At 44.3% G+C, this 16817-nt stretch overlaps 2 protein-coding genes across 5 annotated transcripts in view; one reads left to right on the top strand and one right to left on the bottom strand.

The window, feature by feature from the left end:
* The window catches only part of SUPT6H (SPT6 homolog, histone chaperone and transcription elongation factor), a 40411-nt gene extending 38763 nt beyond the window's left edge, over positions 1-1648 (bottom strand). The window contains exon 1 of one of the 4 annotated variants that reach the window (XM_017542103.2): positions 1499-1648. The gene's annotated coding sequence lies outside the window, so the exon portion shown is untranslated. The remainder of the gene's footprint in view (positions 1-1498) is intronic. The other 3 variants (XM_037743291.1, XM_017542105.2, XM_037743292.1) reach the window with 3 other exon arrangements.
* Positions 1649-1671: 23 nt separating this feature from the next.
* SDF2 (stromal cell derived factor 2) lies at positions 1672-14795 on the top strand. Its single transcript, XM_017542111.2, has 3 exons — positions 1672-2116; positions 7748-7944; positions 14115-14795. The coding sequence occupies exons 1-3, from the start codon at positions 1966-1968 to the stop codon at positions 14400-14402; spliced, it is 636 nt and encodes a 211-aa protein (XP_017397600.1). The 5' UTR covers positions 1672-1965; the 3' UTR covers positions 14403-14795.
* The last annotated feature ends 2022 nt before the right edge of the window (positions 14796-16817 follow it).

Raw genomic sequence — 16817 nt, 5'->3', positions numbered from 1 at the left:
AAAAAAAAAAAAAAAAAAAAAAAAAATGGAGTGGGCAGAAGAGAAACCAGATTGGTGTAAAATGAACAGTAAGAAAGCTGAGTCGCTTTGTAAAGGTAGAAATCTATGAATGGAAATTTTAAAAATTAGCACATTAGTTGGAGAGGAATGTGAGGGATACCAGAACATAATTTGTATGCTGATAGGAACCAGTTTTATGGAGAGACAGGATTTGGTGACTGATTGCATTGGGAAATAGTGGAAAGGAAGGAAGCCAAGGATTATAGGCAAGATTGATAGTAGTGCCATTTATTAAGATCAAGACTATAGAAGCAAAGGCAAATGTATTTGCCTACAAAGATCATATGTTTCCACCATACTAGAGAGGCTTTCAGAAGGAGAACTGTAAAATTCGACTAAGCCTCTCCAGACTGCACCACTTTCTGATGTAATTAATCTCTTGATGAAGTTAAAACCTCTTAGAGTCTCAGGCTATGCTAATCCAGTCTAGCAGCCACACAAGTCAAGTGAATAATAATGGACTTGTACTGGTGAAAGGGACACTACTCATGGAAAAGGGCCCTAAATTCACAGCTGATGGAAGAGTAGTCATGCTTTTGTAATCAAAACACAGGAGACTTACAAACCGGTAACTTTCAGACAAACAGTGGAACCAGACATTTTTCCAAATTAATCAAATTCAATATCGTTTACACTCCCTAATGTTCATTAATGATGTAGCTTCACACACCCTTGTTACTTCTGATATTACAGTGAATTTCCGTGGAAGTATTTTTAGAGAGCTTAGGTCTCTGAAATAAGCATCAGTTCGTGTAACAACCCAAGGAAATGGATTTCTCCAGCTGGCTCAAAGGAGTGCCTGAGGAGAAAGGCTGAAACTAGACAATACAATTTTGACCTAATAAGTCATTTTGATGTTCATGATAGGCGTCTGGCAAACGTTTGAGGAGATGAATGTACGGAGAATGAATGGGCTTCAGGTACTTCTACACGACCTTCGCCCTTTAGAAATGAATGAAGGATGCAACCATCTACAAAAAGTTCCATTTATATTATTCAGCAATATGTAAAGAGCTGGAATTTGGCATCGCCCTCTAGCCTGATGGCCGAACTGCTGAAAGCTCCATAGCATTCATATCCCCAGAACAAACAACTCGATCACCTGATCCCTGCTCATAAGCCCCAGTCCCTTCCATCCCCAGTGCTTTCCCGTGGCCCAGTTTTAAAAAGCTGCGGAGGGAAGGACGGGATGCCAGGAAGCCTGTTGCTTCAACATGCCACCCAATTCACGGGTTCCAGGTGTTACTGGGCTGGGAAAAGCTTTGAGACTCTGAGCAACCGCTTTCCTCCCCTTCCCCCCATAGAGCAAGGAAGGCCAGGCCCCCCCTTCTTCCCGCATACGGCTCCCCACAGTCTCTTCCCTTACGGGACCAGGCCCTAGAAGCCTGGTTCCCCACCTGACCAATGCGAGAAACACGCTCTCTAGTCGGAACTTTACCTGCCTGAAGCCGGCCGCTCCTCCGGTGCGCTAAGCCCCCACCGAGGAAAATGGAGTCGTCGAACCGAGACTGGGAAAGGATAGTACGGAGACACCGCACGGCCCCTCCGCCGCCACCGCTGCCGCTGCTGCGTCAACGTGCTACGTCATTTCCGGCTCCCTGTCACTGGGAGTGGGCGGGGCATTTCTTGTTCTCTCTGCAGCTCTTGGGGGGGTTTCGTTCTGGGGGCGCGAAAGCTAGCCGAAGCGGCTTAGGACGGCAGCTGTCACAGGGCACCCGGGACAGAGCGAGAGTTTCTTAAGGAACCAGGCCCAGCCGGTTTCTCCGGCCGCTCTAGCAAAATAAACCATAAAGATCAGACTCGGGCTTCTTCACTTCCTTCTCTTCGTGGTTTCGCCTTCAGCTTCCGGTTCCGGGGAGGGGCCGAGTTTTCTTCGAAGATTTGGGGCTCCGCAATACAGCTAGGATGGCTGTGGTACCGCTACTGTTGTTGGGGGGTTTGTGGAGCGCTGTGGGAGCGTCCAGTCTGGCTGTCGTTACTTGCGGCTCCGTGGTGAAGCTACTCAATACGCGCCACAACGTCCGACTGCACTCCCACGATGTGCGCTATGGGTCAGGTAATGCTGGGGACCGGTCTTGGGTGGGCTGGGGAGGCCTGGGAGGCTCTGGAGGGGCGGGGCCTACAGAAAATTTGAGGGTGTGGTCTGGGAAGGTTAGGGGTTCCCTGGGAAGGTTCCTCAGGTCTAGAGAGTCGGAGAACTGAGTTGTTCTAAAGCATCTTAATCGCAACACCACTTAATATTTGCTAAGCTACCGGCCAGGCACGTTACCTGTGTTCTTTTTCCGATTATTAACTTTCCTGTAAGGTGATACGATTGTTTTCCTCATTTCACAGTTGAGGAAACAGACGCAAAGAAATTAAATCATTTATTCAAAGCCTTGCAGATCACAAATGACAAAGTCGGGGTTCTATCCAAATCTATCCAGGTTCAAAGCCTGCTTTAGAGACAAACAAGAAAATTACAGTAAGTGCTGTGTCTGAAATTTTAAATTTACGGAAAGTACTGTATCTGAAACTTTAAAACTCCAAGAGCTCACTCTTTGACTACAACCCTTTGTCTTCCAGCTCTTTTGCATCTTACACTTGCTTTTCAATTTGTATCTTTTGGTCCCCTTATACCCAAATCTTAACCTCCTTCTTGTAATGAACTTGGAGCAGTGACAAGAATTGCAGAGAAAAATGCTTTTTTTTTTTGAGAAGGAGTCTCAAAAAAAGAGACTCTGTCACCTGGGCTGGAGTGCAGTGGCCTGATCTCAGCTCACTGCAACCTCTGCCTCCCGGGTTCACGTGATTCTCCTGCCTCAGCCTCTCGAGTAGCTGGGACTACAGGCACGTGCCACCACGCCTGGCTAATTTTTGTGTTTTTAGTAGAGACAGGGTTTCGCCATGTTGGCGAGGCTGGTCTCGAACTCCTGACCTCTGGTGATCCACCCGCCTCGGCCTCCCAAAGTGCTGGGATTACCAGTGTGAGTCACTGCGCCCAGTGAAAACCAGTTATTTTTAGCATTTGAAATTAAAATGTTTAGGAATAAATTTTATGTGGATTCATTCATCAAGCATAGGTCTTATGAGTTCCTACTATATGGCTAGAATTGTACTACATACAGGACACTCAGTAGTGATAGTCATTCAAGCAAATTACAAGACAATAAAAACAGACCAAAAAAAAGTCTTATCTGTCTGAAAAAGAAGATAAACTTAAAAAAAAATAACAAAATAAAGAATGAAGGTCAGCTAGTGAGATGTGAGAGGCATCTAAGAATAATTAGTAGATTTCTGTCTTGGATGACCAATGATGCTGTTTGCTGAGGGAGGAGAGTTCTCTCAGGCGTGCTAGTCTGTGGTTTATGATTCCCAAAACTTATCTGATAAGTTAGACTAGGCAAGGACCTGAGTTGTCATCACTGGGATGTCTTAATAATCCTAGCACTCATTCAGTGAAGACTACCATGTTGTTAGGCTTATTTTAAAATTTGTTTCGGTTTCCTACTTTGGATCTACTGAATTAGAGTGGCGGTGGAGAGAGGCTTGGCAGAAGGGATCTGTAGGTTTAAAAAGCTCTTCAGATGGTTTTTTTTTTTTTTTCTGAGACGGAGTCTCACTCTCTCACTAGGCTGGAGTACAGTGGTGTGATCTCGGCTCATTGCAACGTCCCCATCCCAGGTTCAAGCGATTCTCTTGCCTCAGCCTCCCAAGTAGCTGGGATTACCGGCATGTGCCGCCACACCCAGCTAATTTTTTTTTTTTTTTTTGTATTTTTAGTGAGACAGGGTTTCACCATGTTGATCAGGATGGTCTCGATCTCTTGACCTCGTGATCTGCCTGCCTTGACCTCCCAAAGTGCTGGGATTACAGGTATGAGCCACCGCGCCCGGCCAGGTGGTTCTGATGGGCAGCCAGATTTGAGAACCAGGTTCAGTCTGGAGCTCAGAAAAGGGATCTGTGCTGAGCCTGAGATACAACATTAAATACAACATCTTGTATAGACTGTGGTTGAAGATGTCAGGGTACTACATGAAATTGCCCAGGATGAACTGTGGTTCTCAATCTGGCATCAATTTGAATAACTTGAGAAACTTGTTAAAAATATAGATGCTGGCTGGGTGTGGTGGCTCACGCCTGTAATCCCAGCTCTTTGGGGGGCCAAGGCTGGCAGATTGCCTGAGCTCAGGAGTTGGAGACCAGCCTGGGCAACACATTGAAACCCTGTCTCTACTAAAATACAAAAAATTAGCTGGGCGTGGTGGCGAGCGCCTGTAGTCCCAGCTACTTGGGAGGCTGAGGCAGGAAAATTGCAAGAACCTGGGAGGCGGAGGTTGCAGTGAGCTGAGATCGTGCCACTGCACTCCAGCCTGGGTGACAGAGCAAGATTCTGTCTCAAAAACACAAAAACAAATGCTTTTGTCCTGATCCTCAATAATTGTTTAAGAGGTAGAAACAGATGAAAGCCAGGCATAGAACTTTCAGTATTCCAAGGTATAAGGATTTGGAGAAGGAAGTGAAGGGTTGAATAGAAAGCAGAAAACGTAAGAGACAAAATGTAGACCACAGTTTAGTGAAGTGTGGCTGTGAGGACCCAGAGAGCTGTAAGGCAGTAACCAGAAGTAGGAAGGGAGAGTTGGTTTGCCTTTTCTTTTCTGGAAGAATATATAAAGTCAAGAGCCGAGTGGAAGAAGACAGTAGAAAGGAGCTGATAATTGGCTACATTTACCCATATAACTGGCACAAGGTATAATGGTATACATGGTAAAAGGGAAATATCAAAAGGCTGTGGTCAGGCAAGGCCATGGAACTGAAGGCAAATTCTAGAAGGAATAGGTAAAACTATTGAAAAGTATCTGGGAAATACCGACACTTGCAAAGACCTGGGTAGTGAATGAAGCCTAGGAAAGAGTATCCCTGGAGTTTATGAGAGTAGCCCATTTGGGGAAACCTGACAAATTAAAGCTGTTGGAAGAAAGATGACTTTAGTGGGATGTGATGCAGAATGGTTAAGACTGCTAGTTTTAGAGTTGTTGGACTGCCTATGTTCATTCAACCCCAGCCTTGTTTCTTTTTTTTTTTTTTTTTTTTTTTTTGAGACAGAGTCTTGCTCTTATACCAGTGGAACACAGTGGCACTGTCTTGGCTCACTACAGCCTCCATCTCCTGGCTTCAAGGCATTCTCCTGCCTCAGCCTCTTGAGTAGCTGGGACTACAGTGTGCCATGACACCCATCTAACTTTTGTATTTTTAGTAGAGATGGGGTTTCACCATGTTGGCCAGGATGGTCTGGATCTCTTGACCTCATGATCTTCCCACCTTGGCCTCCCAAAGTGCTGGGATTACAGGTGTGAGCCACTGCACCCAGCTGCCTTGTTTCTTAGAGTTGTGTGACCTTGGGTATGCTGGAAAAATGATACCTATCTCAGCAAATAGATGTAGGTGTTAAATAAGAATATTCAAGCAAAGGACTTAGGTCAGTGCCAGATACCCAGTAAATGTAAGTGCTCACACACTGTGATGCTGAGCAGTTTTAGTAATACACATTAGCTATCAGTGATTATTTATATATCACCCATCCCCCCTTTTTTAAAGCCTGTAGCTACACTTTTTTTCTCACTCTGTTACCCAGGCCAAAGTGCAGTGACAAAATCACGACTCATTGCAGTCTTGACCTCCCGGGCTCAAGCAATCATCACACCTCAGCCTCCCAAAGTGCTGGGATTATGACGGTGGCCATTGTGCCCAGCCTCTTTTTTTTTTTTTTAAATTAAAGATGGGGTTTCACCATGTTGGTCATGCTGGTCTTGAACTCCCGACCTCAGGCGATCCACCCGCCTCGGCCTCCAAAGTGCTTGGATTACAGGCATGAGCCACCACACCCAGCAATATTATTTTTTTTTTAGGCCTGGTATAATGGCTCACACCTGTCATTCTAGCACTTTGAGTTGGGCAGATCGATTGAGCCCAGGAGTTCGAGACCAGCCTAGGCAACATGGCAAAACTCCATCTCTACAAAAAATACAAAAATTAGCTGGGTGTGGTGGCAGGCATCTAAAATCCCAGCTACTTGGGAGGCTAGGGTAGGAGGATCACCTGAGCCTGGGAGGTCAAGGCTGTGGTGAGCTGTGATTGTGCCACTGCACTCCAACCTAGGTGACAGAGGGATACTGTCTCAAAAGTTTTATGTATAAAATAAAATTTAAAAAAAATGTATGTATATAGGCTGGGCGCAGTGGCTCCTGCCTGTAATCCAAGCACTTTGGGAGGCCGAGGCAGGTGGATCATGAGGTCAAGAGTTCAATACCAGCCTGGCCAACATGGTGAAACCCCATCTCTACTAAAAATACAAAAAAAATTTAGCTAGGTGAGAATCTGTCTCAAAACACACACACACACAGACTGGATCTTGCTATGTTCCTGAGGCTGGTCTCCAACTCCTGGACTCAAGGGATCCTCCTACCTTCCCCTCCCCAAGTGCTTGGATTATTGGCATGAGCCACTGTGCCAGACCTACAAGAATACTTTTATAATAATTGACCACTCATGGGAGTTGGGAGCTGTAATGGCTGCTTGAATTAAAGTTGGCAACGTAAAATAGTCTCATTTTATTTGTGAATAAAAATTTTATTGTAATAGTTAATGAACATGAATAATATTACAAACATGAAAATTATATGATAGGACACATTAAGGGCTATCCAGGCTAGTGTGTACAGGTTAGCACTGCCTGTGCCTCAAAAACTCACATGCCATTTGTGCCTTTGATATCCTTTGATGCAAATTGTTAGAATTTTCTTTTTTTTTTTTTTTTTTTTGGAGATGGAGTCTTTCTCTGTTGCCAGACTGGAGTGCAGTGGCGTGATCTTGGCTCACTGCAACCTCTGCCTCCTGGGTTCAAGTAATTCTCCTGCCTCAGCCTCCTGAGTAGTTGGGGCTACAGGTGTGTGCCACCACACCCAGCTAATTTTTCTATTTTTACTAGAGATGGGATTTCACCATGTTGGCCAGGATGGTCTTGATTTCTTGACCTTGTGATCTGCCCAGCTTGGCCTCCCAAAGTGCTGAGATTATAGGCATAAGCCACCGCGCCAGGCCAGAATTTTCTCATATGACATACTCTTAAGTATACTTTATCATATAATAACTAGTATTATGTGGACACATTTCATATTTTTAGATAAATATTTTAATGTTGTAGAAGAAAAAATATTGCCAAGCATGGCATTTACTCCTCACCCCTTCTTACCTGTTTTATGACACAGCGTACAATATTGGCCATAGGCAAGAAAGGTGAGGTTGAGCTCACTTGCCTTTTTTTTTTTTTTGAGGAATGGGTGCCAAATTTTTTATTTGTTAATTTCTTGATTTGAAGTACACAGTGACATCTTTGGCCTGAAATTCTTTGCCACAGTCCTTCACTATGTCACAGTTGGATGCAAACAAAGATGGGCTTGGCTCTTGTCTAAGGCTTTGGCAGCCTTGCAGATTCCACCTAGTAGGCCATTGATGGATGAGGGTGGTCTTCAGCACCTCTTGTAAAGCAGTATTAATATCCATTACACCTCCAGCAGCAGTGTCTTCCTTGGCCATGGTGGTGGGTTACTGGTGAAGCTGAGTCTTGAGCACACTCGAGCTTCTGTTTCTGAGTACAGAAGCTGTCCATGGCACAGAAAGAGAGTTGGCTTTCTTTTCTTAACTGCAGGTAGTGGGCAGCAGTCAGTGACAGGTGTAACCTCTGTGGACGACAGCAACAGTTACTGGAGGATACGGGGGAAGACCGCCACAGTGTGTGAGAGGGGAACCCCCATCAAGTGTGGCCAGCCCATCCGGCTGACACATGTCAACACTGGCCGAAACCTCCATAGTCACCACTTTACTTCACCTCTTTCTGGAAACCAGGTGAGGTGGCTTTTAATGTATTAATTGATCATTGCTGCCCTGCATTACTCAGTGGGTGGTGGTTTGATTTCTTGGTTCTTAACTGTTTCTTTTCCAAGTGTAGATATTCTCTTTTGTGTAGACCTAGGGAAATGGCTCTGCTTTTTTTTTTTTTTTTTTGGTCACCCAGGCTGCAGTGTAGTGGCATGATCTCTGCTCAGTGCAACCTCACCTCCCAGGTTCAAGTAATTCTCCTGTCTTGGCCTCCTGAGTAGCTGGGACTACAGGCGTGCGCCACCACGCCCAGCTAAGTTTTGTATTTTTAGTAGAGACAGGGTTTCACCATAATGGTCAGGCTGGTCTCGAACTCATGACCTCAGGTGATCCACCCACCTCGGCCTTCCAAAAGTGTTGGGATTACAAGCTTGAGCCACTGTGCCTGGTGGCTCTGTTTTATAAATGTGAAGAAAATTGTTTCTGGTCCAGTGGAGACAACAACTAAACTAAATGGAGAAATGGGAAGGATAGTCAGACTAGGTATACATTAGCATATCATAAGTTCTGATATCCTACAATAAAGAAACCCAATGTTTTCCAACTTGCAGTTAGTTTTTTTTTTAACGATGCTAACTAGTTACACTAGGAAAATGGATTTGCTATTGTGTCATTATTTTTTTTAAACACAGAGTCTCGGTCTGTCACCCAGGCTGTAGTACAGTGGTGTGATCTTGCTTACTGCAGCCTTAGCTTCCTGGGCTTAAGCACTTCTCCTACCTCAGCCCCCACTGCAGGCTTATGCCACCACGTCCGGCTAATTTTTGTGGGTTTTCTTTTGTAGATGCAGGATTTTGCCTTGTTGCCCAGGCTGGTCTCAAACTCCTGAGCTCAAGCTATCTGTCCACCTCAGCCTCCCAAAGTACTGGGATTACAGGCTTAAGCCACTGCGCCCCGCCTTGTGCCACTGTTTTAAGCCTTGAGTTGTCAGGGGATGTTGACCCCTTAATGACTCCTTCCCTATCCCCACTGCCTGTATACAGTTTTCCCTATTAACATCTTATCTTAGAAGGGTAAATTTGCTACGTTTAATGAAGCAATACTGAGACAGTTTTATTAACTAAAGTTCACAGTTTTTTTCTGATTGCCTTAGTGTCTTTTTTTTGAGAGAGAATTTCTCTCTGTCCCAGGCTGGAGTGCAGTGGCACGATCTCCATTTGCTTCAACCTCTGCCTCCCGGGTTCAAGCTATTCTGCCTCAGCCTCCCAAGTAGCTGGGATTACAGGCATCTGCCACCATGCGTGGCTGATTTGTGTGTGTGTGTGTGTGTGTCTGTGTGTGTGTGTGTATATTTAAGTCGGAGTTTTGCACTGTAGCCAGGGCTGGAGTGCAATGTTGCAATCTCGGCTCACTGCAACCTCTGCCTTCCGGTTTCAAGCGATTCTCCTGCCTCAGCCTCTGAGTAGCTGGGATTACAGGCATCCGCCACCATGCCTGGCTAATTTTTTGTATTTTTTTAGTATAGACAGGGTTTCACTGTGTTTGCCAGGCCCATCTCTAATTCCTGACCTCGTGATCCGCCCGTCTCGGCCTCCCAAAGTGCTGGGATTACAGGCGTGAATCACCACGCCCGACCAATTTTTGCATTTTTAGTAGAGACGGAGTTTCATCATATTGGCCATGCTGGTCTCGAACTCCTGACCTCGTGATCCCTCCACCTTGGCCTCCCAAAGTGCTGGGATTACAGGTGTGAGGCCACTGTGCGCAGCCCCTTAGTTTTTACCTAATGTTCTTTTTCTGTTCCAAGGTACATTACATATACTTGTCATATCTCATTAGGCTGTTCTTGGGTGTGACAGTTTTTCAGACTTCCCTAGTTTTTGATGACCTTGACAGCTTTGAGGAGTGGTAGTCAGGTATATTGTAGAATGCCCCTCAGTTGGAATTTGTCTGTTTTTCTTATGATTAGACTAGTCTTATAAAGGATTTGGGAGGAAGATCACAGAGGTAAAGTGCCATTTTTATCCCATCATATCGGGGTATATACTATCTTTATGATTTATGACCATTGATGTTGACCTTGATTACCTGGCTGAAGTAGTGTTTGTTGGTTGGGTTTCTCCTGTAAAGTTACTCTTTTCATTTTCCCCCTTTCTATACACTTTTTGGAAGTTACTATGTGCATTTCACTCTTACAGACTGGAGAGTTATGCTCTCTTTACCTTAGAGTGGAATATCTACATAGTTTATTTGGGATTTTTCCATATGGGGGATTTGTCTCTTTTCCCCAGTTTATTTATTTATTCAGTTATTTACATTAGTATAAACTCATGGATAGTTTATACTTTGTTATAATCTAATACTACATTTTTTTGCTCAAATTGTTCCAACTTTGAGTATTAGGAATTCTTTCAGCTGGCTTTGTGTCTATTTGACAGTATCCCATTTTGTGTGTGTGTATACGTGCATACACTTTAAAGCACTTCTTAACTTTCTGGCACCAAAAGATGCTACAGGCTCATCTTGTTTATTTCTTGCTCCAGTACTAGAATCAGCTAATTCTCCAAGGCACTATGCTTCCTTTTATTGGAGAGTGGTATTAAAATCAAGTTCTAGGCCTTATCTAAGCTTGCTGCTACTGTAATGTTTCTTTTTTTTTTTTTGAGGAATGGGTGCCAAATTTTTTATTTGTTAATTTCTTGATTTGAAGTACACAGTGACATCTTTGGCCTGAAATTCTTTGCCACAGTCCTTCACTATGTCACAGTTGGATGCAAACAAAGATGGGCTTGGCTCTTGTCTAAGGCTTTGGCAGCCTTGCAGATTCCACCTAGTAGGCCATTGATGGATGAGGGTGGTCTTCAGCACCTCTTGTAAAGCAGTATTAATATCCATTACACCTCCAGCAGCAGTGTCTTCCTTGGCCATGGTGGTGGGTTACTGGTGAAGCTGAGTCTTGAGCACACTCGAGCTTCTGTTTCTGAGTACAGAAGCTGTCCATGGCACAGAAAGAGAGTTGGCTTTCTTTTCTTAACTGCAGGTAGTGGGCAGCAGTCAGTGACAGGTGTAACCTCTGTGGACGACAGCAACAGTTACTGGAGGATACGGGGGAAGACCGCCACAGTGTGTGAGAGGGGAACCCCCATCAAGTGTGGCCAGCCCATCCGGCTGACACATGTCAACACTGGCCGAAACCTCCATAGTCACCACTTTACTTCACCTCTTTCTGGAAACCAGGTGAGGTGGCTTTTAATGTATTAATTGATCATTGCTGCCCTGCATTACTCAGTGGGTGGTGGTTTGATTTCTTGGTTCTTAACTGTTTCTTTTCCAAGTGTAGATATTCTCTTTTGTGTAGACCTAGGGAAATGGCTCTGCTTTTTTTTTTTTTTTTTTNTAGTAGAGACGGGGTTTCACCGTGTTGACCAGGATGGTCTCGATCTCTTGACCTCATGATCCACCCGCCTCGGCCTCCCAAAGTGCTGGGATTACAGGCTTGAGCCACTGCGCCTGGCCTTATAATGTTTCTTTTAGGCCCTCTTAACTTGACAGAATAAAGAACTGTTATCTGGCCAGGGGTGGTGGCTCATGCCTGTAATCCCAGCACTTTCGGAGGCTGAGGCAGGTGGATCATGAGGTCAGGAGATCAAGACCATACTGGCCATGGTGAAAGCCCATCTCTGTTAAAATACAAAAAATTAGCTGGGCTTGGTGGTGCGTACCTGTAGTTCCAGCTACTCAGGAGGCTGAGGCACGGGAATCACTTGAGCCTAGGAGACAGAGGTTGCAATGAGCCGAGATCGTGCCACTGTACTCCAGCCTGGTGACAGAGCAAGACTCTGTCTCAAAAAAAAAAAAGAGCTGTACCTGTGTATGCTTACTCATGTATATATACATATCTATAAATATTTATATGTGTAGCCATCTGTAACTATATATATACTAAGTTAAATGAGGTTTCTTTTTCTTTTCCTTTTTCTAAGATGGGCTCTTGCTGTGTTATCCAGACTGGAGTGCAGTGGCTATTCACAGATGTGATCATAGTACACTAGAGCCTGCCTCAACCTCCTAAGTAGCTGGGAATACAGGCATGCCCCACTGTGCCTGGCTAGGGTTCTTACTGATGTCTTTAGCTATAATCCATTACCACATAAATCATCCTAGCCTCCTCCCTGTGTTAATTTGTAAATTCCCATTCCAACAGTAAGATACCTTACCCATGATCTGCCATTCATGTATTGAACTTGTTCAGTTCCAGTATACAAACATAGCAGTGTCAGAATTACATACTGGTACCCTCCTGGGAAACAGCTTTATCAAGTAGAGTGCGTGCGCGTGCGCATGCGCACGCACACACACGCACACACACACACACACACACACCCCCTGAAATAACCAGTAATTGTTCAGTTGCCATTGTGTAGAAACCAAATATTTGGCCTTGTGGAGAATCGGATTTAGATGAGGAGTAGAATATAGAAAACTTTCTCTTTCACTGCCTTTTTAGAAAGAAAGAAAAAAAAAAAACCGATATAGAGAACTTGCTATGTTTTTGCTCAGTTAATATTTGCTATCTCATTTAATTCTCACAGTTGCTCTGTCGGGTGATACTGTGATCATTTTATAGAGGAGAAAACAAAGGCTCAAAGGATTTACAGATCAAGTTGAGATTTAAGGTTGGCCTGACTCCAGAGTCCATTCCCTTTTGAACTTGTCATCAGGTCATTTAAAAGCTACTTAAGGGAACGAAGCAGTAATATTTAAAGTCAAATAATGAGGGATATAAAGTATTTTAAGGGCCAAATGTGGTGGCTCACGCCTGTAATCCCAGCACTTTGGGAGGCTGAGGCGGGTGGATCACTTGAGGCTGGGAGTTTGAGATCAGCCTGATCAACATGGTGAAACCCTATCTCTATTAAAAAAATACAAAAATTAGCTGGGTGCGGAAGCACATGCCTATAATCCTAGCTACTCTGAAGGCTGAGGCATGAGAATCACTAGAACCTGGGAGGTGGAGGTTGCAGTGTGCCAAGATTGTGCCACTGCACTCCAGCCTGGACAACAGAGCAAGATGCTCTCTCAAGAAAATAAAGTATTTTAAGGCCAGCATGGTGACTCACACCTATAATTCCAACACCTTGAAAGGCCAAGCGAGGAGAATCATTTAAGACTAGCAGTTTGAGACCAGCTGAGGCAACATAGTTGCCTACAAAATTTTTTTTAATTACCAGGGTGTGGTGGTATATACATGTAGTCGTAGCTACACAGGAGCTGAGCCCATAAGATCACTTGAGGCACTGCACTCCAGCCTGGGCAACAGAGCAAGATCCCAACTTTTTTTTTTTCTGAGATGAAGTTTCACTTTTGTCACCCAGGCTGGAGTGCAATGGTGCGATCTTGGCTCACTGCAACCTCCACCTCCTGGTTCAAGCGATTCCCCTGCCTCAGCCTCCTGAGTAGCTGGGATTACAGGCTCCTGCCACCATGCCCAGCTAACTTTTGTATTTTTAGTAGACACAGAGTTTCACCATGTTGGCCAAGCTGGTCTCGAACTCCTGACCTTAGGTGATCTGCCCGCCTGGACCTCCCAAAGTGCTGAGATTACAGGTGTGAGCCACTGTACGGCCAAGATCCCAACTCTTCAAAAGAAAAAAGTCATAATATTTTAACACTGTAATAGAAAATATAAGGCAAATATAGTATGAATTGTAAAATAAGTGTTTGGACGATAATCTTTTTCTTTCTTTTTAATGCCATGACTCAGATAGAAACCATGGACCATAATCTTATAGCAATGAATGTTTTTTCTCTTACATCCTTTGTGTCTTTTTTTGCTATGTCATCCAAGCTGGAGTACATTGATAAGATCACAGCTCACTGCAGCCTCGACCTCCCGAACTCAGGTGATAGCTGTAGTAGCTGGGTATGATAGGCATGTGCCACCATACCCAGCTAATTTCTTTTATGTTTTTTCAGGATATGGTTTCGCTGTGTTGCCCAGGCTGGTCTCAAACTCCTGGGCTCAAGGGATCTCTGCCTCAGCCTCCCAAAGTGCTAGGATTACAGGCCTGAGCCACCATGCCTGGCCACCTCTGATTTTTTATTTCCAGGTGGCCTTCTTTTTCTTCCCATTCCCTCCCACCCCTTTTCAAGCCCTTGTCAGCCATGCTAATGTTACTATCTTCTGTGTTTTCCAGGAAGTGAGTGCTTTTGGTGAGGAAGGTGAAGGTGATTATCTGGATGACTGGACAGTGCTCTGTAATGGACCCTACTGGGTGAGAGATGGTGAGGTGCGGTTCAAACACTCTTCCACTGAGGTACTGCTGTCTGTCACAGGAGAACAATATGGTCGACCTATCAGTGGGCAAAAAGAAGTGCATGGCATGGCCCAGCCAAGTCAGAACAACTACTGGAAAGCCATGGAAGGCATCTTCATGAAGCCCAGTGAGTTGTTGAAGGCAGAAGCCCACCATGCAGAGCTATAAATCTAGAGGCTCTGAGCCACTGTTTGAACACAGTGTTCACAGACGTCAGTTGCTGCCTCACCTTGGTATTCCTGCCACAAGTTCCTTGGTCAGTGGCCATGTCACCATTGAGATGAAGACGTACAACAGAAAATAGTGGCTGTGTTTGGAAGCTTCAGCCCTGCACACTTGAACTTCATTCTCCCAGACTTGCATGGGTCGGTTCTTTCTGAGTAGAGGACTTGCTGGTAAAGGGGCAGATGTTTTTTATTCATACTGATAAACTGAAGGGAGCATCCCTCTTAGCTGAGAAACTTTTACTCCTCAGGAGCTTGGCATCACGGACTGTTAATGTGATTTTTCCCCTATTTTCTCTCTCCAAAATGATAAAAACAATAATTTTATTATTAGTCACTATGTTGTTATTTATTATGTGTGCTATTTCATTATCTGCTTAATCCTTGAGTCCTAAGACTCTTTGGAGATGCTATGAACCTTAAGTGTGGGTCCTTTTAAGAACTCTACTTGCATCCAAACCTTTTCTCTCTCTACTTTGACTTCTCTCCAGACATCTCATCTTTAATAGATCTTTGACTAATTATAGCTAAAAACTCTCAAAGAATATAGCATAACAAACAGCCAGTGAAATGTTTGCTTTGTATCTGTTATTGCAAATGAGAAAAAGGGATGGGGTAGAAAGAACCAGTATGCACTGCCAAATACTATGTACCATATTATAGATCTTACCTCATTTGATCTTCACAGAATTAGTAGAGGGTAATAATACAGTTTTACCAGTGCAACAGAAAAGTTGAGTAACTGAATTCTGTTTTCTTCTTTTTTGAGACAAGGTCTTTGCTGTCACCCAGGTGGGAGGGATGCGATCACAGCTTATTATAACCATGACCTCCTAGGCTCAAGTGATCCTTCTGTGTCAGTTTTTGGTTTATTGTAGAGATGAGGTCTCACTAGGTTACCGAGGCTGATCTGGAACTCCTGGGCTCAAGCGATCCTCATGCTGTGGTCTCCCAAAGTGCTGGGATTACAGGGGTAAGCTGCCATAACTGGCTTACTGCCTGAATTCTTAAAACTAATCATTTTGGAATAGTAATCCAGCTGTTTATGACTCATGTTTTTTTAACTACACGACAATTGTGTTTAGCTTTTGGAAAACAAATCCTGTTTTTTGGACAAATGTAGACATACCTTTCTCTAAAAAGATAGAAAACTACTTTTGTCCTCTGCCTACGTGATTTCCTCTTTTCCTATGTCAGTTACAGAAAATTTGCTCCTGTAGCTTACAATCGTAGTATTGGTGAACAGAGATGGCTGCCATCTGCTGGAATTTCAGTGACTAGCAGCCTTTTTTAGTTTTAGAAACTTCTGGGTTTTGTTCTTTTTCCTATTTGCTTTGTTGATGTAGAACATTTAGAGACCAGTTCTGTGCCAAACATGGCCCATGACATTAAAAGACTTGGTCTCTTTTACAGGATTTGTGGTCTCAATAAATGGAGGCCATGAATTAGTTGATCTTCACTGCTGCCTCTACCGTCCCTCCGGCTCCCCGACTCCCTGTATTTATTCTACTTGTGTTGATCCCTTAAGATCTCTCCAGAAAGAAACAGAAAAATGATAAAATCAACATGTTAAGCTATGAGATGGTTGGGAGTAGGGTTAGTAACAGTCTAGGGAGAAGGAAGGAAGTGATAGTCTTGGCTGAATAAACAGATTAGATAACATGAACCAGAGTAGGGATATGTGTTGCATGGCACCCCGCCTTGACTTGGACAGAGGTTTTCAGTGAATTAGGCCTTCCTGAGCATTCAGAGGACGTACCCTGGGGGAAGGTTGCAGATTACAAGAAAGATGACACAAATATAGTGCTTGAGAGGTAAGTATGACCTTGAAACAGTGTTGGCGCTCTTGGGGAGATGTGAAATCACTGACGAGAGGACTAGATAAGGGAAGAAACCAGTCAGAGAAGTAAATGCAACTTTGGGCCACAAATAGGTGAAAGATGAAATGGTGTTTTATCTGAGGGAGCCAAAAAGAAACTGAGTAAAATCTTGAAGGATATTTATGGAGATTAGGATGTGGGAGTGAAGGGGCATGAAAAGAGACATGACCTACTCCATAATACTTACTTTGAAACCCTCAGGGCCAGGCGCAGTGGCTGACGCCTGAAATCCCAGCACTTTGAGAAGCTGAGATGGGTGGATCCCCTGAGGTCAGGAGTTTGAGACAAGCCTGGCTAACATGATGAAACCCCATTTCTACTAAAAATACAAGAAAGTTAGCCAGTCATGGTGGGGTGCGCCTGTAATCCCAGCTACTTGGGAGGCTGAGGCAGGAGAATTGTTTGAACCCGGGAGGCGGAGGTTGCAGTGAGCCCAGATTGCGACACTGCACTCCTGCATGGGCAACAAGAGCAAAACT

Source organism: Cebus imitator, unplaced genomic scaffold (assembly GCF_001604975.1).
Source record: "Cebus imitator isolate Cc_AM_T3 unplaced genomic scaffold, Cebus_imitator-1.0 Scaffold140, whole genome shotgun sequence".
Classification (NCBI taxonomy): Eukaryota; Metazoa; Chordata; class Mammalia; order Primates; family Cebidae; genus Cebus; species Cebus imitator.
Note: the sequence above shows the minus strand (reverse complement) of the source record. Positions and strands in the feature narration are given on the sequence as shown.

Excerpts from the sequence above, each read along its gene's own strand:
- SDF2 (XM_017542111.2), top strand. The coding sequence starts at position 1,966 with ATGGCTGTGGTACCGCTACTGTTGTTGGGGGGTTTGTGGAGCGCTGTG. Across the intron at positions 2,117-7,747 it reads CGATGTGCGCTATGGGTCAG|GTAGTGGGCAGCAGTCAGTG; the intron begins GTAATGCTGGGG and ends TCTTAACTGCAG. Across the intron at positions 7,945-14,114 it reads CACCTCTTTCTGGAAACCAG|GAAGTGAGTGCTTTTGGTGA; the intron begins GTGAGGTGGCTT and ends TGTGTTTTCCAG.